The 25,663-nt window shown below is 36.3% G+C and overlaps 1 protein-coding gene across 1 annotated transcript in view; it reads right to left on the reverse strand.

Annotated features, from left to right (window-relative positions):
* tafa3b (TAFA chemokine like family member 3b) overlaps window positions 1-25,663 on the reverse strand; it is a 109,673-nt gene that overhangs the window by 15,197 nt on the left and 68,813 nt on the right. Inside the window, exon 2 of the mRNA XM_082188648.1 lies at window positions 14,558-14,670. Within this exon, the coding sequence (XP_082044774.1) occupies window positions 14,558-14,669 (112 nt within the window). The 5' untranslated portion in view covers window position 14,670. The remainder of the gene's footprint in view (window positions 1-14,557; window positions 14,671-25,663) is intronic.

Here is a 25,663-nt window from a genome sequence, read left to right on the forward strand (position 1 = left end):
AGTAATGTCCCTGCAAGAGCATGAAATGTGAGACATGTGACGTGTGAAGAAAAATCAGGGTAAATATCATATATAAACAGGATAGTTTTATTGTGCATAATTTTCCAAAAGCTGTAACTTTGTCAAATTATGAAAAAAGATAATAATAATAATAATAATAATAATACTACATGAAGTTGTATTTTTGCATTTTAGGACACATTAAATCCTAGCTAAACAAAAGAGCCTGTAATTTTATTTCCAAAAAAGTTTCAAATACACAGAATATTGTTCAACAAAATACAATGAAAGGTAGGTACACACTCCTTCAACACAGTCTCAGAAGGAATAAATAATGTGCTAAAAAATTCATCACAACAAGTGTTGCTTTGAAGTCATTTTAAGCTCATTTTAAGATTATTCCGTAAAGGCTCTTTCGGACATCTTTGCTGACGGTGACTGTATATTTCTATTTTGTATTAAATTATTGGTACTATAAATGCATGCACCTGTTAACTTTCATACATGATCAATGTGGACGGGTAACTTATGTAAGCGTGCTTACTGCTAACATCTGTGTTGTATTATGTATGTTGAGCACAGCGATCACACAAACGTACGTCATTCATACAGTACTGTAACTAGAAATATCTCCCCAAATGGCACTAGCATAATTCTGTACATGCAATCCTATACATTATTCAGACATGTTATACAGACTTGACAGAGTGTGTGAACGAGCGTGATTTTGTGGTCTTATGCTGGTTTTGATTAATGTAATGTAATATAACATAACATAACATAATATAATATAATATAATATAATATAATATAATATAATATAATATAATATAATATAATATAATATAATATAATATAATATAATATAATATAATCTGTTGATGTATCTGTTGTCTAATATTTGCTTTGATTGGTCGAGATGGACTGAAAAGTGAGTCTGATGACATCTGATCTCCTCTGGAGATTCAACCATATAAACATCCCCAGAAACATATTTCACTTTTACAAGCGGATTTTTCCTCCCGCTTTGTGAGGGGGAGTTTCATGACATGGCTATTAAAGCCTGTGTCATTTTATGGCCATTTCAATCAGGCTCTATTTCAGAGGACAAATTGAGCTCCGCCCCACATCAGGGTTCACCAGATCACCACACACATCACAATTCATACAGATAGTTTACCATCACACACACAAAGACACACATGTTTGGTTTTCATGTTTTATGGGGACATTCCATAGACATACAAATGTGTATACTGTAGTGTACAATATTTGTATACTGTATATTGTATCTCCTTACACTAACCCTACCCCTAAGCCTACCTCTCACAGAAAACTTTCTGCATTTTTACATGTAAAAAAAAAAAACTTAGTATGATTTATAAGCTGTTTTCCTCACAGGGACCAATAAATGTCCCCATAATGATAAGGATTTTGAATATTTTACGATATCTTTGTGGGGACATTTTGTGTTACATAATGTAGGGTTCATCATCATTATCAGGTGGATGCTGATAATGCTCTTTTAATGATGTAGTTTTGATTTGGTTTGTGTTAAATGTGTGTGTATATGTGTCTGCCAGAGCAAGTTTCACCAGCCGTGTGCTTTATTGTAGTCTGCATCAGTGGAGGCATGTATTAAAAATAAAGGCTAGATGGATTGGGAATATGGGCGTCCCATTAAAAACCCTTTTAACCTGCTCTCTAGTGTTGTCCACTATACAATACCATGCTCTACTGTAACAGCTAGAGCTCTCTCCACGTGGAGAACCAGAGTGGTTTTATCTCTGTCTTTTATTGTTTAGTTTTGAGGTAGTGAGCTGCAAAATGAAAAATTGTGCAAAAATGTTACAAACTCTGAGACGTTTAACTACAGATAACACTGTAAAAAAAAAAAAAAAAAAAAAAATAAAAACCATAACTTATTAAAGTTACAGTAATAGTTCTGTCGTGGTAGTTTGACATAGTAATGGATATGACAATGTTGATTTGTTTGGTCTTGGTGGAATAGATCTGCTACGCTGCTGCAGAGCAAGTTCAGGACTTGCTACTGCAAATACACACACGACACGCAGCTGTGAGCAAGTAAGACATGTTGCTGCTTTACAATATAGCGTACATGAATTACCCGTAGCTGATTTATACAGGTGGAGCATGGGAAGGTGGAGGGTTTCTGAAAGCACACTGCAACTGCTACAGAAAATGCTTACCAGTATTTGAAGGTTGAGCAGTGAGCTCATTGGCTACTGATACAGCAGGAACCAATCAGCTGTGCTCTATACATAATGATGTAATTGCAAGTAGATTGAGTAAAGGACCTGTCAACTGTGCCATCTAGAGCTTCAAGGCAGAACTTTGTATTTCTCATAGAAAAATAAATAAATGCATTAAATAGACGTGTATATAAGATAAAGTGTAACGTATTCATGTTTATTTTTATTGTGGAAAGTGCATTGTGTATGTATTTGTTTAAGTGTGTATCCTGGCTATCACGACAGCCACTTCTGGACGGCCCATTAACCAAGAAAGGATGAGTCACTTTAAGAGGGTTTTAATCTGTGGGAGGGGCTGATCTCAGGCTATCATCCAATCACAGTCTGCACTTGTGCAGTTATTATATTCATTAGCGCAGATGATTATGAAGCCTTGATGAGAGGAAACGCCCTGCTGCTCTCGAGCACTGAAGACACCTGGAGCAGTTACACAACTGAGAGGGATAATGGAATTACACCTGCACCAGTGCACTCTCTCTCTTTCTCTCTCTCCCTATCACTCTCTCTCTCGCTTTCTCTTCAGTCATTAAGAGATTGTTTCTCTATTAAAGTACAAGACCATTGCTCCTTTGTTGTAGTGTCTATTGGAGCATGTATAAACCCGATTAAAGCGGGATGGTTCTTATGAATCCTGCTTTCCCTAATGAGTTCCACAGATATAATAGCTCTGTATCAACACTTAGTGAGCTGGCTACCTAGACAGCATTTTAGAATTTATTTATATAACAGTATATAAATAATAGTAAAATAACACTGTATACTGCATTCACTATCAGAAATTACCCGCCTGGTCTCATTGTTAATATGTAGGTATTAACACATAACATTTACAGGTACAAAAAGTACATTTTTGTATGTTTGGATAGATGCTGAAATGTACAACATGGACATATTGATAACATTCAAACGTAAACATTATTACATATTTATAGCTAAAGATAGTTACAAATCTTTTATATCATACCCATCTCCAAACCCAAACATAGCCATTTTATAGAAAGTATATAAAATACAATGGACAGAAATGTGTAGGAAAATTTAAATTTTAGTAACAATATAACTAATCCCACTAATCCCAGTCCTACCACTAAACCTACCCATAATAACCATTTCTTAAAATATATGTAGGTTAAACACAACAGACAGACAAGTGCAATCACAATAATTAATTTATTGCATTATATTTGAAAGGCATTTTAACATTCAATATGCATTAATTGCAAATTATTCGATTATATTTTCAAGGCAGCTCACTAGGTTTAGGAACAGAGCTAATGTGTCATCTGTGTGTCATTGACAGAGACGTACCTGAAAACACACACAAAAATTCCATAAGACTAAAGCTTGAATCTGTCAGGCGACATCAGGCAATTGAACCAGCCTGAACAGTTGTTTACTGTTTTCCCTAAGCAGATTTCTGTCATGTGTGATTATGCATCACTTTTGAAAATCTGTACGGCTGGGAGCAATAGTGACCTCTCTTGCACAGAAAGTAAGCGTTTAGACATCCCGTTCCCAGAATGTGTCACAAATATAACTCTGGCAGATGGCGAGAATGTGCTGTTAATGACATCACTTCCTGTGCAGATATATCGAAGCATCATTAAATATCAAAATATGGCAAAAAAGTCTCTTTTGGCTCTGTCTTTCTCTGACTCTCTCTCTCTCTCTCTCACACACACACACACACACACACACACTTACGCTCTCTCTCTCTGCCCAGAAAGAGTATGTAATATTAAAGTCGGATTAGGGCAAAAAAAGCGGATTAGTATTTTAGTAGCATTTGTGTTATATTTAAAGTTCTAATATTAAAGGACTAGCAAATATAAACCCAGCTTAAGCATATTTCTCTCACACATTTCAGATCACTGCCATGTTGGGGATATTTATTCTCACTTCTGATCTGGTTTGTGTCTTGTCTCCTTCCTGTGCATCTGGCAGCGAGAGGTCTGCGTGTGGCATTGCAGGTGGAGAGATCTGCTCTACTGCCCTCTAATCTGCTAATCTGTTAAAACATGCTGTCCTCCAGCATACGCTCTCTTTGGGACAGTGTGGTGTTAGATTATTTAAGCCCCCACTGTAGCAGGAGACAGGAGATCATCCCTTCCTGATAACTGTGAAATGGAGAGGTTCATGTAAAATGACGGCCGAGAGCAAAATCTGCCCAGCAAGCACTTTTCTCTAACCCGTTTTTTCCCCCGCTCTCAGTCTCTATTAGGGCATCGGCAGCATTGACGTTAATTACAGACCATCGAATGGAGGTAAAAAGCTCCATCCATCAAAGACAGACACACTGAAGACGTGAGACTTATTGAGAGTGTGAGACATGGTAAGGATATAAAATATAAACACTTAAATCCCACAGTGAGATTTTTATTGACTGAGAGAAGAGACAGAGTACAAGATTCATAGGGTTGCAATGGAAACAAATTTTTTTCTTCGCTACGATGCCATCCTCTGAAACCTCAGTATTGATACTTAGGGCCCTATTTTAACGATCTGAAACGCAAGTATCAAACGCGAAACGCAAGTAACTTTGTGGGGGGATCTCGGAAATATAAAATGGGATGGTCTGAAGTAACTACATTACTAATAGGTGTGGTTTGGGCGTAACGTGAAATAAACCAATCAGAGCATCATCTCACATTCCCTTTAAGAGCAGGCGTGCTTGTTCCATGGCGGTTTGCTATTATAACCGCGGATTTGCCAGGCGCATGCCAGGAGTGGTTCACAGCCGAGGAGACCGACGTTCTCGTCAGGGCCATAAAACACAGAGAAGTGACATTGTATGGGGATTGGAGAAACTCACCCAAATTAGCTTCGTTTAAACAGGAGTATAATAATTTTGGTAAATGTGTGAGCTAGATTTATGCCTATTTTTTCACATCTTCATGGACACCACAATGATTTCCCTCGTGTGGAATATTTTTCCTTGTAATTATGTATGGTTTGCAAAAATGGCAACTGCTGCGTCTGTGTGTAGATGAGAGAAGCAAAGTGTATGCGCGTTGTGCACGCGCTACATTATGGCCAAGCATGCGCCCTTAAAATAGCATCTGAAAGCGCCACTGAAAACGCGCCACTGACTTTAGACTATAGGTTTTTCCTGGTCTATGGCGGAATTGTTTTCTGGAAACTGCAAAATAGCCCCAGGGAACGTTTGCGCCGGAACACGCCTCCTCTTTTTGCTGAACCGCCCCCGGGAGCGCAAGTTCATTCCCTAATTTACCGACGTGCGTCTGTCGAGGGAAAAGTCCGCTGTGCGTCGGGTGCAAAATAGGAATGATACATGCGTCGGTGTACAAAGTCAATTGCGCTTGGTGCAAGATAAGGCCCTTAATCTTAAAGTTGGCTTTAAATGAAAAAATAAACATTTTGATCTTATTGTGAAAAACTCATCCATGTAGGTTTCTTTCTTTTTTCTTCTTCTTTTTTTTACCTAATCTAAATAAACAGACTTCTCTCTGTGATGTATGCAGGACTTCTCCAATGATTTATTCTACGTAAACTCCACCCCTTTCAATCGACTGCAAGCTTACATTTGCATCTGCCTCCATTCAATTAACAACTGATGCATAGAACTGAATCCCCGCCATTTTCGATAACTTCACTCAGATGTACGTCACGTCACAGTGGAAAATTCATTGTGACTTTAAATAGTAAATAAATTGCCTTAGGTACTGTATGATGATCAAAATAGATTTAATAATTAATTATCATTTATTTACAATTAGTTTCGTATTTTCTTTTGGAGTTATACATTAACCCATTCAGTGTTTTAAAGGGATGATTCGGAGTAATTTCAACCTAGGGTCCTTTGCACCATCACCTCGAGCCAAACGAAAAAATAATTCCACATAAGAAATTCAATTGCTGTAGGTCTTTTGTAGAATTAAATATTTCAAAGTCAGTGCCAGTTGGAAAAAGGGAAATCATGGGGTGTACTTACATTTTCACAAAACTAAATAATAATTTCACATCACTAACTTGACAAATTAGTATTACTCACAATAATAGATTAAATACATAATTAAACATTAATAACGGCAAATTTACATAATATGTCTATTAAAAAAAACATTTAATGAATCTCACGTGTCATTGCATACATTTTTGTTTCATGTCACAGTGCCTGAAACAAAATGCTGATATAATACTGTTGAAGTTTTGATTCCATTGTCGTTTTACTATATTATATGCCATGCAACCTTACATATGTTTGTGTTTTTCTTGTCCTGTTAACAGAATACATATAGGCTTTGGCTTTCTAAAATATTCTGAAATGTCAGACAGATGCCTGTGGGGATAAACGAGAAGAGAACATGGCCGGACATGAGTATCACACATCCTGTCTGCTCTGGTCAGGCCTCTTCCAATAATCCAGAGGTCAGTGTTCCTTCCTTCTCAGCCCGACCTACATTTACACACCTCAGTCAAACTCCCAGTGCAAACAGCCAACTCTCAAACAAATTTTCTCCAATACACTTCAGACCCTCGAGAGAGACAAAAGGAGGGGTAAAGAGAAAAAAAGTGGCATTTTGACAGCTGTCCAATCCCGTTGAAGCTGAAGATGTTATTCTTTCGCTCCAATTTGAGAGGAACGGAACCTTTCCCCTTTCCTGTCATCCCGCGCTTCTGTGTTTCCTTCTTTCCTTTCGCAATCATCTCTTCCTCATTTCCGTCTTGTCATCCAGAGTCTCATCAAATGTCAGAGGACAGCATGCTGTCCCAGAGTGCTGGCTCCATCTGCATCTTCAAATACATATTTGTGGTGTGATCTCCCTCAGGTCCAGTGGAAGGGGTCAGCACTTTTATACAGAACCCTGATGAGACCACCTAGTAAGAATATGATGGAAATGTCCCAGGAGATGCCACTCTCTCTCACCATCTCTTGTATTTTGCACTGCTCTAGTCAGTTGACCAAAGCTCTTCAAAAATAGCCTTTACAGACTGGTATGTGCAATAGAATCATAGGCTGCTTTGCTTTTATTTGACAATTCTATCATAATTTGGTCTCCCTCCTGTCGTTCCAGACCTGTGTGACTTTCTTTCTAATGTGGAACACATAAGAAGATATTTTGGAGAATGTTTGAGCTGTTTTTGTCCATATAATGAAAGTCAATGGGGTCCAAAAGTTTCAAGCTGCAAAAAGGACATAAAGGTTTTAACCTCACTGGTCCGCCCTTGAGTTTTGTTCACCTTTGTTTACATTATATAGACTACTGTCTACAAATATGAATAATATTAACAAATTATACATCTTCTGAAAGGTCTATGGGTTTAGTGTCAATATATGGTGTCTGTTTTACGATATACTTCTGATGTATACGATAACTTTGTATGTGATTATGTCAGAATAATTCAACTTTTATACACTTTCAAATCAAATCAAAACGCTGATCAATGCACGCATAGGCAAACTACATTAAATATGCAATTTGAACCTCAAAGTCAAACCTCATTGGTTCTCGCACATCACATGACCAAACATCATGGTTCATGTTTCCATATTTGATGCAAAATAATATACTAGATGAGTCGTCTCGGTTAATTTTGCAGTGTTGTTATTGTTAACTAAAACTTAAACTATAAAAAAAAAAATAATCATGAATTGAAATAAAACATACATTAATATATAATAATTAAAATATAAATATTATAAGAAAACTTGTTATTTAAGATTAAACTCGAATGAAAATTTGAAATGTTGCCTCAATAACTAACTGAAATAAATTAAGTTAAAGTACTAAAATAACTCAAATGGAAATAAAAAGAAATAGAAATAAAAAAAGGAATAAAAAATAAGACCATAACAAAATTATTAAAACAAACTAAAAGGAAAAGGAAAACTGAAAATATAAAAAAAAGCCATAGATATATATAAAAAAGCTAATTCAAAATATTAATAAATACAATAATAGTGTAACCATAATACCAAAATAACACTGACTTTTTGAGGCACCCCCGATTTTCATAATGTAGACAAAATCAGTTGAAACATACTTCATCATACATACATCTTTTGTGTTTCACAGTAGAAAAAAAAGCCACAAAAGTTTGGAACAACGTGAGGGTAAGTAAATGAATGTTCATTTCTGGGTGAACTATCCCTTTAAGTTAGGAGAGAATATTTCTAGTGAATCTGTTTTTCCATATTCTCTAAAAAAGAAGTTCTGTCATGACAACTCTCGGGAGATTGGTAAGTTAATAATAATTTGGTGTTGACGGAATAGATCTGCTACGCTGCTGCTACAGAGCAACTGAGACTTGCTACTGCGAATACATTCACAGACATCTAGACTAGAGTTTCATGCCAGAAAGGTATTAGCTTTTCAGTACTGTTTCTCTGCACTAGAGGCATTAAAAACATTACTCTATTAGCAGGTTCACAGGTTGGGTATGATAATATTTTCCATAGTTATATAAAAGTTCCCTTTCAACAGCTCTCTCAAAATAACACCTCCACAATGTGAGCACAGGAATCACACTTATCAGCACCATTTTCTTTATTTTAAAAGAATAATGTGTCAGCACCTTTTCTCACGCAGAATTCTGCCTGAACACATGTTTGAGTCTGCGGTAATCAGGACGCCTGATGGATAGGAAGCTGTTTTTGTTTATGGAGAGTGTGAGCTCGCTGCCATCTGCTCAGAGATTAAACACCACGCTCTGATGGAATACATGAACACCCATCAAGCTCAAAACAGCCTGTTTAAGACACTCATAAACACTCATTTTAAATCACTTACTCCAGTGCATTCTTAACACACACACAAACACAAACACAGGGAAGACTCTTCTGACCAATCAGAGGTAAGAGTGCTAAATATGACCAGAGGCACTTCTTTTCTAAAGCAACAGTCTCGCTAAAATTATAGTCAGCAAATTATAAATAAAAGACCAAATAATGTTGTTTTGAATAATCAAACACTAATGGAGCCTAGAGCCAGTTGCTTAAAAGGGTGCCTCAATCTAAATGAAATGGAACGTGAATGCTAATAATTAATGAAACAAGGGGAGCATAAAAATACTTTAAAGCAGTGAAAATTAGCTTAGCTAAGCTGAAAGAGGAAAGTTGCTAGTTACACTACACCTTACATGGCAAACGTAGTTTAAGCTACTTGATATAGTTTTAGGAATATTAAATATAAAATAAAATATGTAATTTGAGCTAATACATGCTTTGTTTACAGTAAGTGGTTTCAATTGATTGTAGATCAGTTTTACAGAGTGAAAAACCATTCCAAGCAATTCAGTGTGTGTGAGTGGGCTTTCTAAATGATTCAGAGTGAATCGTTAATTGATTCCATTTTGTAGCCTGTTCGCCTGATTCATCAAACAAAACAACTAAAATAAGTGATCATTTGGGAAATTCTGATTTTAAACCGCTGACATACACTACTGTTCAAAACTTTGGTCAGTAAGACTTAAAAAAAGAGAAATTAATACTTTTACTCAGCAAGGATGCATTCAATTGATCAAAAGTGAGAGCTGAGACATATGTTACAAAAATGTATTTCAAATAAATGCATTTCTTTTAAAAGTTCTATTTATCAGAGAATACTGAAAAAAATGTATCATGGTTTCCACAAAAATATTAAGCCACATAGCTGTTTTTAATATTGATAATAATAAGAGATGTATTTGAAAATCAAATAATTATATTAGAATGATTTCTGAAGGATCATGTGACACTGAAGACTGGAGTAATGATGCTGAAAATCCAGCTTTGCCATCACAGAAATAAATTACATTTTAAAACATACTAAAACAGAAAGTTATTTTAAATTGTAATACAATTTCACAATTGTTACTGTATTGTTGATCAAATAAATGCAGCCTTGATGAGCATAAGAGATTTCTTTTTTGAAATCTTACCAACCGCTAGTTTGAACAATAGTGTAAAATACTAGACAGCTTGATTGATGAAATATTCGTAAAGAAAATATAACATTTGTGAACACTATACTGATATGTAATGAACTAAATACAATAGCTTTGCTACTGAAATGACATGATTTCAAAAATAGTGACACTAAAGCCCAAAAGTGGTGAAAAAAGATGGTTGAATAAAACTGAATGAGGTTGAGGAGCTCTGGGAGGGTTTGATGGTGGCGTGACCTACATGTTTTACCCCACAGATGAAAACGGAGCAGCGTGCTTGAAAGTTTCACATTTTTAATTCTCCTTCTGTGTCTCTTCACAGGCCATATGGGTGTCTTGGACAGACTGTGAACAGTCACAGGAAGAGCTCACACACAGCAGAGAATCATGGATGCAGTTCCTGCTAGAACTCAAGCAAAAAGGAGTTGTGAATCTTTTTTCTTTTCTTTTTTGTCAGACAGTCTGAAATGGCCTGCTTTTAGAGTTATTACAGAACAAAAAGAAAGACCTTCAGCCATATGACATAAACAGAAAAACTCATCTACTGGTTAAATAACCAGGGAGATCTGATACATCAATAGCGATACAACATCTATTGAATTTAAAAGAATGTGCGTGTGTGAGAAATGTGGAAGTATTTTATGTATATAATCTAATTTGTAAAAATGATCTAAAACTGAAAAACATACTGACAAACACTGAGTGCAAAAGCTATTTCTTTTTTGTCGTTGTTATAGTGAAAGTGGAGTTCTTCTGTTGATATGTTTTATACAATTTTCTAAGCATACAGTATAATCCTTAATAACTGAAAAAGCCTCACTGACATCTCAAAGATCAGTGCAAGGAATGTGACTCAGAAATATCTTTTTTGTTGTTGTTGATGTTCAAATCCACACAAAAAGAGACAGAGAGAATATATGGGAGCCGGCAGATTGGGGATAAAACAAGGTCAGGGGTGACAGAAATCATAAAAACTGAACAAGTCGGTTGTGTCACATGACAGCACTATCGGTCAATGACAATGTGACCGTCACACTCTCAAACACACAAACAGTGTTGGGGAAGCAACTTTAAAACTCAAAGCTCATCATTTGGAGTGTTGAACTACAGTAAAAGCCAACACGATCTCATGAAAGTGCGTATCTATACCACAAATTGTATTTCTCGTGTCATTTATACGCCAAAAATGTTTTTTGCGTGCATATGCTATACGCACTGTAAACCCCTTGGGTAGGATTAGGGGTACGGAGTACGTACGTATTACACGCCATATCATATGCACGCGAAAACTGCGTATCATATGCACGCAAAAAAAAAACATTTTTGCCGTGTAAATGGCACAAGAAATCAAATTTGTGGTATAGATACGCACTTTCATGAGATCGGGCTGTAAAAGCTGCTATTGGAAAATAAGTTTGCAATGCTACAAGCAACAAATAGCAGTTACACTGAAGCTATGTAAGGGGGCAAAAATATTTAAACTATCAGATTATATCATTTTAATCAGAATAGTATTTGTTTGTGGCTAGTATCTGGCTCAAAAAGCCTTTCTGAATGAATGACACTCAATACCCTAATTGTCATGTCCATTGGGGCAAATGTTGCAATTTCACATATAAATTTACACTAAACTGTAAAAACTGGTTTGTATTCCCCACTAGATTATTAAAAAACATAGTTTAAAGCAAAAACAGCAGTGTTTAACAAAGTATTTTGTCAACACAAGATACTATGCTAAGTTTTTCAAACTTTCCATATATAGTTATATTTAGTATATAAATGTATTCAAATCTTTGAAAAAATTTTAATCTCAATGAATCTTCTCATTGAACCAATTCACTAAAACAGTATTTTTAGACCAGTGCTACATATTAAATAAATCAATGAAATTAATCAAAACAAATATAGATAGCACAAAAAGCAACATTTAATTATTTCGCTATTAAAAAAGATGCTAAACATTGACTTGAATCAGTGAATTGATTATTTTTAAACAATGTAATCTCCATGGATCTTCCCAATGAACCAATTCACAAGTTAACTTTGCTCAGCTATAAAGCTTTTTCACAATAAAAAAAACCCCTCTTTCCTCTACGTCCTTGCACCACACCGTCCCCACTGAAATCAACTGTTCATCTTCATAGTTTTGATGTCACTGGTCTCAGTGTCTTGCTTAGGTTTAGGAGATGTCAGAGAGACTCATGTTTTACAGGGCAGAAGGGCACAGGACCCCCCCCCACACACACACACACACACACTCAGAGGGCATGAGAGCTCAGGACTGCAGTCGTCCACAAGAGCTGTGTCTCTTCCTGCATTTCATCTCATGACACACTCATCTGTCTCGGTCTCTCTTTCCACACTTCTGACTCTTTCTCTTCTTTCTGCCCTTCAGTGGATCTCTGCAGCCCTTCTCCCTCATTTACTCTCTCTCTCTCTCCAGGGATATTAGTTTTATTGAGAGGATGAGCCTCATAAAGAATGACCTACAGTAGCAGCAAACTTTCTGGCTATATTCCCTGTGTATGTGTGTGTGAAACAAATACTTCACTCTCATTTAGCTCATTGTCCCTGAAGCCTCTGCTGCTCGAAGGGAAGAAGAGTTTAGAGTTATTAGTTTTTCCCTCCCAGTGGTTTAGTGTGTGTGTGTGTTCAGTCACCTTGCTCTGACCTGTTAGCAGTAGTGTGTAATTAACTGATTGTCTGAACTATTTCCTTCCTCTGACTGTCTCACATGCTCAACTTCTGGACTACTTATCCAATCTAAAAAAAGAAATACTTTGTGGGGTTAGATGGTGGCCAACAAAAGCACGCAGATTTCATATTCACAAACGGGACAGTGCACACTCATATACTGTAAACAGAGACACTATGTGTGACACTATGTTTTATAGGGATCTACATCATACAGTACATTCCAGTAGTATGCTGTATAATTAATTATATATATATTTAAAGTGACAATAAAAGCAATGTATTCACAAATCATTCCCTTTGTTTTAATATTCCCTTTCGTGGTCTCATCCACCCTCTCCAAAAAAAAAAAAAAAAAAAAAAAATCTGAACCTCCATTCTGCTGCGAGATGACAGAAGTTCATATTTAGTTCAACTATTAATAGTTTCAGGCAAGTGGTCTAAAATGACTGCACAAGTCAGGAAAAGACAGATAGGTCTACCACCCTCATCAAAATAATTTCTTAGTAACACTGCTTAAAAACGACCATTTTGCTTTAATGGACAAAATACACTCTATATTGAAAAAAGTGTGAATTGCACTGTGTTCCATCAGAAGTTTGTCTATAAATTCAGGTAGATATTGCAACATGGTTATCAAAATGAACAAATAACAAAACTTACATTTGATTTACTACTGATTTAAGATAGTTAGGGAAAAAGTTTGGGAATTGTTTTTTAAAGAAATTAATACTTTTATTCAGCAAGGACTCGTTAAGTTGATCAAAAGACATTGTTACAAAATATTATTTTTCTACATCTATAATTTGTATAAAATAACTTTATATTTAACAATTTCCACATAAATATGAAGCAGCTTCATATGAATGTTTTCAACATTGTTAATAACAAATGGGTAACAAATCAGAATATTAGAAAGATATTAGAAGGATCATGCAAGACTGAAGGCTGGAGTAATGATGCTGAAAATTCAGCTTTGCCATCACAAAATCTTTGAAAAAATGTTATTTAGAAAAAAAACGTATTTTAAGTTGTAATAATATTTCACCATTTTACTTTTTAGTTTTTACTGTATTTTGATTAAATAAATGATGCCTTGGTGAGCATAAGAGACTTCTTTCAAAAGCATTAAAAAAATCGTACAGACCCTGTACTTTTGATCGGTAGTGTAACTTGCCACAAAACAGAAGCTTTAATAGTGTCTGCCAATTATATAAATCAGAATCAATGTCATCTTCAATAATTATAAGAGAAACAAGTGCTTAGGACAACTAAACTCTTATCATTTCAGCAGAACTTTCTACTGGAACATTCTGCAGTGGCCTCTACATGACCCCAAAGACATCAGTGTCCTGCGGTCCATCAGTGCTTCTCATAAATAGAGAACATCCTCTAGACTATTTTAAGCTGATCTAAGCATCCACCTACCACTGAGCTGTCTACAGAACTCACTGCTTTCTGTCTTTGGGTTGTTCAAATTTCTGGTTCAGACAAATATAAGCACCAAACAAAAACTTCAGATCCTTAAAATAAAAACAGACGGAGAATATTTATGGTAATATCGCCCCAAATCTGACTTCATGCAATCCACATCAGCTGTTTTTTAAATGAGATAGCTCATTAAAATGATCAACGCTGTAGGTTTAAATGAAAGTAAAACAATAACAACAGGCTTGACTGAATGAACTTTGACCTTGACTTACCGATGTGACTGCGATGAGAAGAGGCGTCAGACAGGTGACCCCAGAGAGACAGAAGGGTCAAAAACACCAGCAAGAACCACGCGCACACCCTCTGTGCCGCCCGCTCTTGCATTCTGAAACACACACACACACACAAACCATATCAGCACAGGAGCGTTACACTGATCAGAAAGGCTATTAGACGGCATGTTTCTGGAGGGGATCTCATTCTCTTCTCTAGCGCTATCTAAATGTCATCATGCTCTCGCTGAATGTGTTCTGATACACTGCTGAGTGCACCAAAACACTGAAATATACAATTACTTACAGAGAGAGTAAGCTTTCAGGCTGGGTCTGGGTGTTCTGGCAGATACTGTAGTGGCTGATGGTGGTACTGATGTTGGTAGTCTTGTGAACTTTCATGTCCATCTATATATATATAAATATATATACACAGTGGGGAGAACAAGTATTTGATACACTGCCGATTTTGCAGGTTTTCCCACTTACAAAGCATGTAGAAGTCTGTAATTTTTATCATAGGTACTCTTCAACTGTGAGTGACGGAATCTAAAACAAAAATCCAGAAAATCACATTATATGATTTTTAAGTAATTCATTTGCAGTTTATTGCATGACATAAGTATTTGATACATGAGAAAAGCAGAACTTAATCTTTGGTACAGAAACCTTTGTTTGCAATTACAGAGATCATGCGTTTCCTGTAGTTCTTGAGCAGGTTTGCACACACTGCAGCAGGGATTTTGGCCCACTCCTCTATACAGACCTTCTCCAGATCCTTCAGGTTTTGGGGCTGTCGCTTGGCAATACGGACTTTCAGCTCCCTCCAAAGATTTTCTATTGGGTTCAGGTCTGGAGACTGGCTAGGCCACTCCAGGACCTTGATATGCTTATTGATATGCATACAGGTGTCGTCCTGTCACCTTTGCAGAAAAGCATCCCCAAAGAATGATGTTTCCACCTCCATGCTTCACGGTTGGGATGGTGTTCTTGGGATGTTACTCATCCTTCTTCTTCCTCCAAACACGGCGAGTGGAGTTTAGACCAAAAAGCTCTATTTTTGTCTCATCAGACCACATGACCTTCTCCCATTCCTCCTCTGGATCATCCAGATGGTCATTGGCAAACTTCAGACGGGCCTGGACATGCACTGGCTTGAGCAGGGGGACCTTGCATGCGCTGCAGGATTTTAATCCATGACGGCGTAGTGTGTTACTAATGGTTTTCTTTGAGACTGTGGTCCCAGCTCTCTTCAGGTCATTGACCAGGTCCTGCCGTGTAGTTCTGGACTGATCCCTCACCTTCCTCATGATCATTGATGCCCCACGAGGTGAGATCTTGCATGGTGCCCCAGACTGAGGGAGATTGACCGTCATCTTGAACTTCTTCCATTTTCTAATAATTGCGCCAACAGTTGTTGCCTTCTCACCAAGCTGCTTGCCTATTGTCCTGTAGCCCATCCCAGCCTTGTGCAGGTCTACAATTTTATCCCTGATGTCCTTACACAGCTCTCTGGTCTTGGCCATTGTGGAGAAGTTGGAGTCTGTTTGATTAAGTGTGTGGACAGGTGTCTTTTATACAGGTAACAAGTTCAAACAGATGCAGTTAATACAGGTAATGAGTGGAGAACAGGAGGACTTCTTAAAGAAAAACTAACAGGTCTGTGAGAGCCGTAATTATTACTGGTTGGTAGGTGATCAAATACTTATGTCATGCAATAAAATGCAAATTAATTATTTAAAAATCATACAATGCGATTTTCTGGATTTTGTTTTAGATTCAGTCTCTCACAGTTCAAGTGTACCTATGATAAAAATTACAGACCTCTACATGCTTTGTAAGTAGGAAAACCTGCAAAATCGGTAGTGTATCAAATACTTGTTCTCCCCACTGCATATATATGGACGTAAACAATATGTGTGTGTGTGTGTGTGTGTGTAAACCCTACATTATGGTGACAAACTGTTCCAATAAAGATGGAAATATCCGAAATCCTTGTCCTTGTGGGGACATTTTATGTTCCCCATGAGGAAAACAGCTTATAAATCATACAAAGTGATGTTTTTTGAAAATATAAAAATACTGAAAGTTTTCTGTGATTGGTAGGTTTAGCGTTAGGGTAGAAAATACAGTTTGTACAGTATACAATCATTATGTCTATGGAAAGTCTCTATAAAACATGAAAACACAACGTGTGTGTGTGTGTGTGTGTGTGTGTGTGTGTGTGTGTGTGTGTGTGTGTGTGTGTGTGTGTGTGTGTGTGTGTGTGTGTGTGTGTGTGTGTGTGAGCTGTTGAAATGTTATGTGTAGAATTAAGTGTGCTTTTAAATATATGACGCAGATTGGGGATTTATTTATGCTTTAATTATCAGAGTCGGATCCCCTCTAACCCCCTCACATTTCACACTCTAACCGAAAATAATTTACATTTCTGAGGAATATTTATGTTGGGTTTAGTGAAATTAAATCACAAAACTACATAGACCATTGGTTCCAAAGGAAACTGCAAAATATAAAGCACTATTCAGCTTCCTCATTCTGATCCTGATACTCTTTTAATCCTACAGACAGATTTAAGCATTTCATTTGGAGAGAATTGAAAATCTGAAAATGCAAAAGATACAAACAAACTCTATACATGTGTGCAGTTGTGTGCGCTTACGCTATTACTGTAAGCTTTAGTCAGAAGACATCATGTGAGAGCATGTAATAGTATCAGCCAGCCAATGAGAGCACACTCATCATTAAGTCTTCTGTGGAAAACGGACGGTTAACAGAATTTTATTACAAAGAGAAATGTGTGTACATTTTGATCATGGCAACAGTAATTCATCCAATGATGATCAAATGATGGAGAAAAGCATTATAACCGGGCACAAATCCAAAAACATGGCATTGATGAGAATCTGCATTTTAAAGAGCTGATTCAGGTGTTTGGACTCCAGTAATGGAGCGATGCAGTACAGTAGTTTCTGCAGCCTCCACAATCTCAAATCATGCAGAATCGGCCTGCAAGATGGGGAACTGTGCTGTGCAAATGGCGTTCAGTACTAATTTTGAGCATGTTTGCGCCATTACCTGATTTGCATAATTCCTTTAGTGTATTAAATGCTAACACAACACAGACAGCATGCGAAAATAAATGACATTATTAATAGGCAGAGTTCATTCTTAGCGAACTCTTCCCCATTATTCCCCCTGCAGTTTTGTAATGGAGGTCTGTGAGTTGCTCCTGATTAGTATCAATGTGTTTAATAATGAATTTGCCTCTTTGTATTTATGGTACACAATACACACATAAACTAATGAAACTCCAGACACAAATAGCTATTCAGCAGATTGAAAGAGATAGATTTTGTGTGGGGAAAAACAGAAACATTAGACAGAGAAAATGGTGTGCAGAAGAAAGAGAGAGATAAACAACATGAAGAGGTGATTTGGAAATGTTTTTCCTGGCTCAGGAAAGTCTATGAGTCGCTGTGGGAATGTGTCAGATTATGCAGATTTAGCGAACTAATTATCTTTCAACCAGCAGTGCTCACTAGAAAACTCTTCTGTTAAAAGCTAAGGGGTGGGGAGGAGAGCCCCTGTCGGGGGGGAGTTTTACAGTGTTCAGGTGGACAGACACCAACACACAAAAAGATACTGACTGTCACTTATATTCTCACATCATACCCAGAAATCTGCAGTGTAGTTTCTGCACCATTGGTGACACCAAACCTTTTCCAAAAAGGTTTTCCAAACACTCCCTGCCCCACATTGCTGTACAAACAGATAGTCCATGGGTTTACTTATACTGCACATTAAGTTGGGATACTGTAAGTATTTTAACAAATTTAAGTGGAATTAATTTTATAGTCAAGTCTCATTCCATTAGACTTCAAATCACATCTTTAAAATAATATCCACTGAGCTTCATTACAAGCTTTATTATACTTATTAACATTGTCCTTTTTGGAATCTCAACGGACTGAACACACAGCAGAAGGGCATTGTGTGTGTGTTTGTAAGTGTGAGTGTGTGTGTGTGTGTGTGTGTGTGTGTGTGTGTGTGTGTGTGTGTGTGTGTGTGTGTGTGTGTGTGTGTGTGTGTGTGTGTGAACTAAACTTCCGCTGTGTGTTCATTAGTTCTTTATGAACTCTCAGTAAACACTGCCAAACACCCACTGGCTAGTGTCATCAACATGTCTTTGCATTAATACCAGTCCAGCTCAATCACTAGCAAATCTCCAGCAAGACTTGAATTGCTAGATATTTTTTGCAATTCATTTTCAATGTCAGAAAAAAGCAAAGAGTCTGAGGGTACGTTTACACAACAACGATATGCTTAAAACAGAGAAGTTTATGGAAGTAAAATAATGCCAAATGTTTTTGAAACAAAAAAGCCTGTTGAATTGCACTACTTGATCAAAAATAGGCATTGCATTAACCATGCTTGCATTTTAATGCATTGTATTTTTCGGGCTTGCATTTTTATGGACTGAAATTCAACATGGTTGAATATTTAAGCTGCGGATATTTCAATTCAAAACATTTCAAACACATTGCCATTATTAAAAATTAAATAATCCATATTCACCTTTCATATTTCACTTCCAAAATAGTAAAACTGTTTAAAAATACAACCTATAATATTCAACAGGCAATTTTCGATCCGTTTTATTTCGCTTTGCAAATTCGCTTCCACAAATTCAGTTGTTCAAATTCGACAGTAAATTCAACATTGACATCCAGGCACTGCAGGAAAAGCAGTAGATTGCCAAGCATACTCTCCATCTGCTGTTAGTCTACCTCACCAGCAGGGGATGCAAGTGCGTGTTGTTGACGAAGACAGAGCAACAGTTAGAGCAAGCCATTCATTCATAAAAAAAAAAAGAAAAAAAAAAAAAGAAGCCATTCATTCATAAAATTAAAATGATTATCTGGGTCAGTATATATGCGGAAAAGATGATAAAGACACAAAAGCTGTGTTTATGTTTAATTCAATAACTTCATTGTTACTTTCCCTGTGTAGCCTACATGTTATCAGCTTTCTCTACCATGAACGGGATTAAATCGGTTTCCCTCAATACCTAATCATACTCTAGGATTCCCCTTCCGTCGTGACAAAACGCTATATGCCTACGTGTAGCCTACTGCATTAGATTAAACTGGGAAGAGTATAGCACTTGTATATTGTTGTCCTCCGTTAGTTTAACTGTAAGTCGCTTTGGATAAAAGCATCTGCTAAATGACTAAATTTAGCCTAAATGTAAATTGGCTTGACATTGGACAGTCGCACATTTAGGGGTTGCTCTAAAGTTGCATAGAACATTGGTATACATGTTTCTAACTTCAATAACAAACTTCAATTAATTTGAATAAATATCAAAAATCGAAAGGGTGCGCATTATGCCTGACACTACATGAACACTTTACAGTTGGTTTTATGACTGTAAGTCGTTCTTTTCAAATGCTATTGAAGTTAGAAACGTGTATACCAATGTCGTATGTAACTTTAGAGACAGTCCCTAAATGTGCGACTGTCCAACGCCAAGCCAACTTTATGCCAGTTACAGTATATCACTGGGAAACGCTCAGCATTAAACTTTGCGTATTAAGTTCATATTCTGAGTCCATGTGCTTGCCTGCGAGTTTGGTCTTTAATGTCACTGTATTAGTCCATTAAGCTACGTTAAGCGTTTTATGTCCAGTAGGGGAATCCTGAAGTATTGAGGGAAACCCTAGTAGCCTACTAAGTTAAGGCAACTAAACAACCAAGAGAAATATATGTCAACCTCAAATGTAACATTGGATTTATACATCCGGATCAGGGGAATAACATTATAATCTTGTTCACGGTAGAGAAAGATGCATGTAGGCTACACAAGAACAGTAACTGTGAAGACACTGAATTTAACATAAAACAGCAGTCATAATAATCACAAATACACTTACATTACTGTAAATTAGTTTTATGAATGAATGGCTTGCTCTAACTGTTGCTCTGTCTTCGTCAACAACACGTGCTTTTGCACCACCTGCTGGTGAGGTCGACTAATAGCAGATGGAGAGTTTGCTCGGCAATCTACTGCTTTTCCTGCAGTTCCTGGTTGTCAACGTAGAATTTAAATATTCGCAGCTTAAATATTCAACCATGCTGAATTTCAGCCCATAAAAATTCAAGCCCTAAAAATACAATGCATTAAAATGCAAGCATGGTTAATGCAATGCATATTTTTTTCAAGTAGTGCAATTCAACAGGCTTTTTTGTTTCAAAAACATTTGGCATTATTTTACTTCCATAGAAGTTTTTCCTTTGAGTTTTCCGCATACAGACATTGTCAAAACGATCCCCATTCACATGGATCCACGAAAACTATTAAAAACCCTGTATTCTGCTGCCAGGCCATTAGATGGCGATGAAACACTATAGACTGAGCACGTAATACGCATGTGCATGACGTCATCGTCAAAACCGTTTTCAAAACTTTGCGTTTTCAGGCACCCAAAACTCTGTTAACGTGTAAACGAACGGCCAAAACGCATACAAAGTTTTTCGTTTTAGTTCGTTTTTAAACGGTGTCGTGTAAACAATGCCCCTTAAACGAATGTGGGTAAGTTTAATTAAAAAAGAGCAACATTTTGAGGAAAAAGCTGAGAAAATTGTGTTTTTGTCCAAGACTACATTCAGATCGGATTTCATCAACACAGATGAAGTAGTTGAAAGCTTGCAGAAAGCTTGCACAGTCCTACAGCTCGTCCTGGGTCGCCATTTCATTCAGTAACATTAGGCAGTTTTGATTTATATGCTGTTTAATGTTGATGATCGCAATATTTTACATATGCGTATGCTTACATAAGATATCACTTGTTTCTGCTGCTTCTTCATCTGTGTTTTGATCAGGAGATTCATTACCCTTTCAGAAGATGCCTTATAGCGCCCCCTACCGCATAACGGAAATTTCCATCAATGGCGGGAAAGCGTTGTCTCATAAATGATGAAAATTTTCATCAATGGCGGGGAAAGAGTTAATATTACCCATTATTTATTTGTATTATTTACCATTATTTAAGCCTGTAATTGCAGCAAATGTACCATTATTTTTCAGGCCAAATGAATGCTGAAAAGAGAGAGAGGGAGAGAATGATTATGGTTGAAATTGTGCATTGGAAAACTTTTTTTTTGATCAATTGATTTAGCAAAAACATCTCACTCACTTCTTTCCTTTGCCATCGCAAATAAACGAAACTGTATTAGAGTTAAAACCTCAGTAATTCTGAGGCAAAGGGGAAATGTTTCAGAAATTGCAAGGCAGTATTTGAGGGTAAAAGGGTTTGGGATAGAGTTGCACAGAGCTGTTTTCAAAGACAGAAGTAGGCCTACTGTACAATAGCCTGGATGCCAGCTGAACTTAGCCCCGCCCACAACATTTGAGGTCGGGAAGTTCAGTCTGGAATTGATCCGTTGTGGAGCAATTATGCTCGAACCAGAGCTGTTCGGACCAATCAAATTGTCAGGGTGGGCTTTATATGATGATGGACAGATGATCAACAGTAACATAATCATCCACGTCACCAAAGATTGCTTGGGTTGAAATCGTTTACAACAAAGATGACTGCCACTGGAGAATTGAGGTGTGTAGATTCCGCCATCGCGTCTGTTATAGAAGATATCGACAGTGCGTTCAGTTTAAAAGAGGAACAGAGAACCGCGATCAAGGCATTTGTCGACCGGAAAGATGAATGAAGAACATACGTCACTTACTCCGTTGCTCTGATTGGTTGTAGGTCTATCCAATTGAGTGCAGAGACATTTTCTTTCCAGGTTCGGTTGAAACACGCGCCTTAATCACAGCTCAATGGAGCAGTATCAGACTCATATTCTGACTAGAATCTGAGTATGACGACGTCAGGCTAACTGTACAGTATTGTAGAGTATGAATAAATTGTATGATAGAGGAGCAGTATTTCACATATAGAAAGATATTTCATAGACAGAGCAGCAGAATTTCAGAGAAAATATTTCCGAAGCAGTATTTAGATGGTATTTCAGAGAAGGAGCGACAGCATTTCAGATGTACAGTATAGGAAGCTATTTCAGAAACAGAGCAGCATCATTTTTAGAGGTATAGGACAGAATATCAGAGGTATAGGATGATATTTCTGAAACAGAGTGGCAGTATTTCAGAGATAAAAGTGCATTATTTGAATGTTAAAGGTTGTTTGATGGAGGGTGATGTAGGGTTGTTTTACAGAGAACTACATTATTTTAGAGCTATAAAGTTGTATTTTGAGCTGGAGAGTTGCATTTCAGAGGTAAGATGGCACCCATATAAAGGTATAATAGCAATATTTGAGGTGTGAGGGAGAAGGAGTGTTTCTGAAGTATAACTGAAGTGTAATAAGCCTATACTTGCAGGTTTTTTTAACCCAGTTAGTGTTTCAAAGTACACCAGCCACATCTTAAACATTGGAGAGAGAGAGAGAGAGAGAGAGAGAGAGAGAGGCAGGCGTGTCTGTTCCATTCATTTAATTAGTCCCACTGGAATTTTTGCAGATGGTGACATCATCACACGCAGACATTTCTGTTTCATTTTCTCCCCAAATACAGCATATGTCCACATCAAACCTCTCTCTCTTGCACTTGCTGTTTCTTTTTCTCTGTGTCTCTTTCTCATGCAGTGTTTTAAATCATGCCCTAATGGTCTTGTCCAAGACTGAAACAATCATGCCATGTCAGAGAGCTAACATCATTCCGTGTAACATTTTAGATTCAAACACTAGCTAAAAATCTATAAATAAAATAATGAACACACACACGCACACATCTCCTCCATACAACTTTTGCATTGTAGACCTCATTATGACCGACAGACCAAAAGGCATCAAAGAATATTCAGCCATCACCTAAAGCCCCTTTCATCTTCCCTTCCTGCTTCTATTCAGACAGGTTTTCCAGTCCTGTAACAAATGCTGCAGGCTGGTAGCTGTGCTGCTTTGTGCACTATACAATTAATGTGTTTGTAGTTCTACTGTTCTCCCTCTACTGTCCCTTTTTCTCTCTCTCTTTCTCCCTCTCTCTCCCCCTAAAGGAACAATCTGCATATCTGAACGCAAAGCTGCATAAGAATGTCTAAATATATTAATGCATCAGTACTCATAAGAATATATATATATACCAGTACCAGTCAAAAGTTTGGAAACATTACTATTTTTAATGTTTTTGAAAGAAGTCTCTTATGCTCATCAAGCCTGCAGTTAAAAAAATAAAATAAAATAAAAAACCCTAAAATTATGAAATATTATTACAATTTAAAATAATGGTTCTCTTTTTTAATATACTTTAAAATGTAATTTATTTTTGTGATGCAAAGCTGAATTTTCATCAGCAAGTACTCCAGTCTTTGGTGTCTTATGATCCTTCAGAAATCAGTCTAATATGATGATTTATGATCAATGTTGGAAACAGTTGTGCTACTTAATATTTTTTTTATAACCTGAGATACTTTTTTCAGGATTATTTGATGAATAAAAAGTTAAAAAGAACTGTATTTATTTAGAATATAAATCTTTTGTAACAATATACACTACCGTTCAAAAGTTTGGGAACAATAACTATTTTTTTTAAAAGAAATTAGTAGCCTACTTTAATTCAACAAGAATGCGTTAAATTGATAAAAGGTGATGGTAACGATTTATATTGTTAGAAATGTTTTTATTTTGAATAAATGCTGTTTTAATGAATAAATGCTGTTAACGTTTTACTCATCAATGAATCCTGAAAAAAGTATTCCAAAAAATATATATTAAACAGCACAACTGTTTCCATCATTGATAATAACTGAGTATCAAATCATCATATTAGAATGATTTCTGAAGGATCATAAGACACCAAAGACTGGAGTACTTGCTGATGAAAATTCAGCTTTGCATCACAAAAATAAATTACATTTTAAAATATATTAAAAAAGAGAACCATTATTTTAAATTGTAATAATATTTCATAATATTACTGTTTTTTTGTTTTGTTTTTTAACTGCAGGCTTGATGAGCATAAGAGACTTCTTTCAAAAACATTAAAAATAGTAATGTTTCCAAACTTTTGACTGGTACTATATATATATATATATATTTGTGTGTGTGTGTGTGTGTGTGTGTGTGTGTGTGTGTGTGTGTGTGTGTGTGTGTGTGTGTGTGTATATATATATGTGTGTGTGTGTGTGTGTGTGTGTATATATATATGTGTGTGTGTGTGTGTGTGTGTGTGTGTGTGTGTGTGTGTGTGTGTGTGTGTGTGTGTGTGTGTGTGTGTGTGTGTGTGTGTGTGTGTGTGTGTGTGTGTGTGTGTGTGTGTGCGTTGTTATCACAGTGTTATCTCTGAGAATATTTGAATCCTTTCTGTAAGAAATTTGATTGGTGGATTCAAATAAAGAAATCAAATGTGTGTGTGTGTGTGTATATATATATGTGTGTGTATATATATATATATATATATATATATATGTATATATATATGAAGACTTCAGATGCAAAAGCCTCTAAGTGCCATCTGAAATTTTCTTCTAAAATTTGCATTTTTATCAAGCTCGTATATTTAGGTTCAGTAATTTCACTTTTCACAATTAATAGGTAATATATATATTCTTAAGACTTTACAACATGCATTATAAGGCTATCAAAGTTAATGTTAATTTAAGGCATTAATTAAAAATTATAACATACAATTTATTTATCTCCCTATTATAAATACTGATTGGAAAAAGTAAATATTTATCTGAGTAATATTTATAATTTGGTTTAAGGTATAATTAAACCAAATTGGTATAATTTGGTTTATTATAATGTTTATCTGTATGTTTGTATATATATATATATTATATTAATATACATCTAAATATAAATGATTATATGAAAATATATACCTGCTTATTCTGGAAAGAGGATCCATCACAGGAATCATTGACCGTTTATTCTAAATAGTTATTTTTAGCATTATTATCTATAAAGTAATTCCCTGACAACAATAGATTCATGTAAACATACTTTTGTTGACAACAATCCCAAATAATGGCATCCAGTGTGAAACTAATATAAAAATTGTTAATGAAGACTAAGTAATTCTCGC

The sequence above is a fragment of the Leuciscus leuciscus genome (assembly GCF_965113295.1).
Source record: "Leuciscus leuciscus genome assembly, chromosome: 13".
NCBI classification, from domain to species: Eukaryota; Metazoa; Chordata; class Actinopteri; order Cypriniformes; family Leuciscidae; genus Leuciscus; species Leuciscus leuciscus.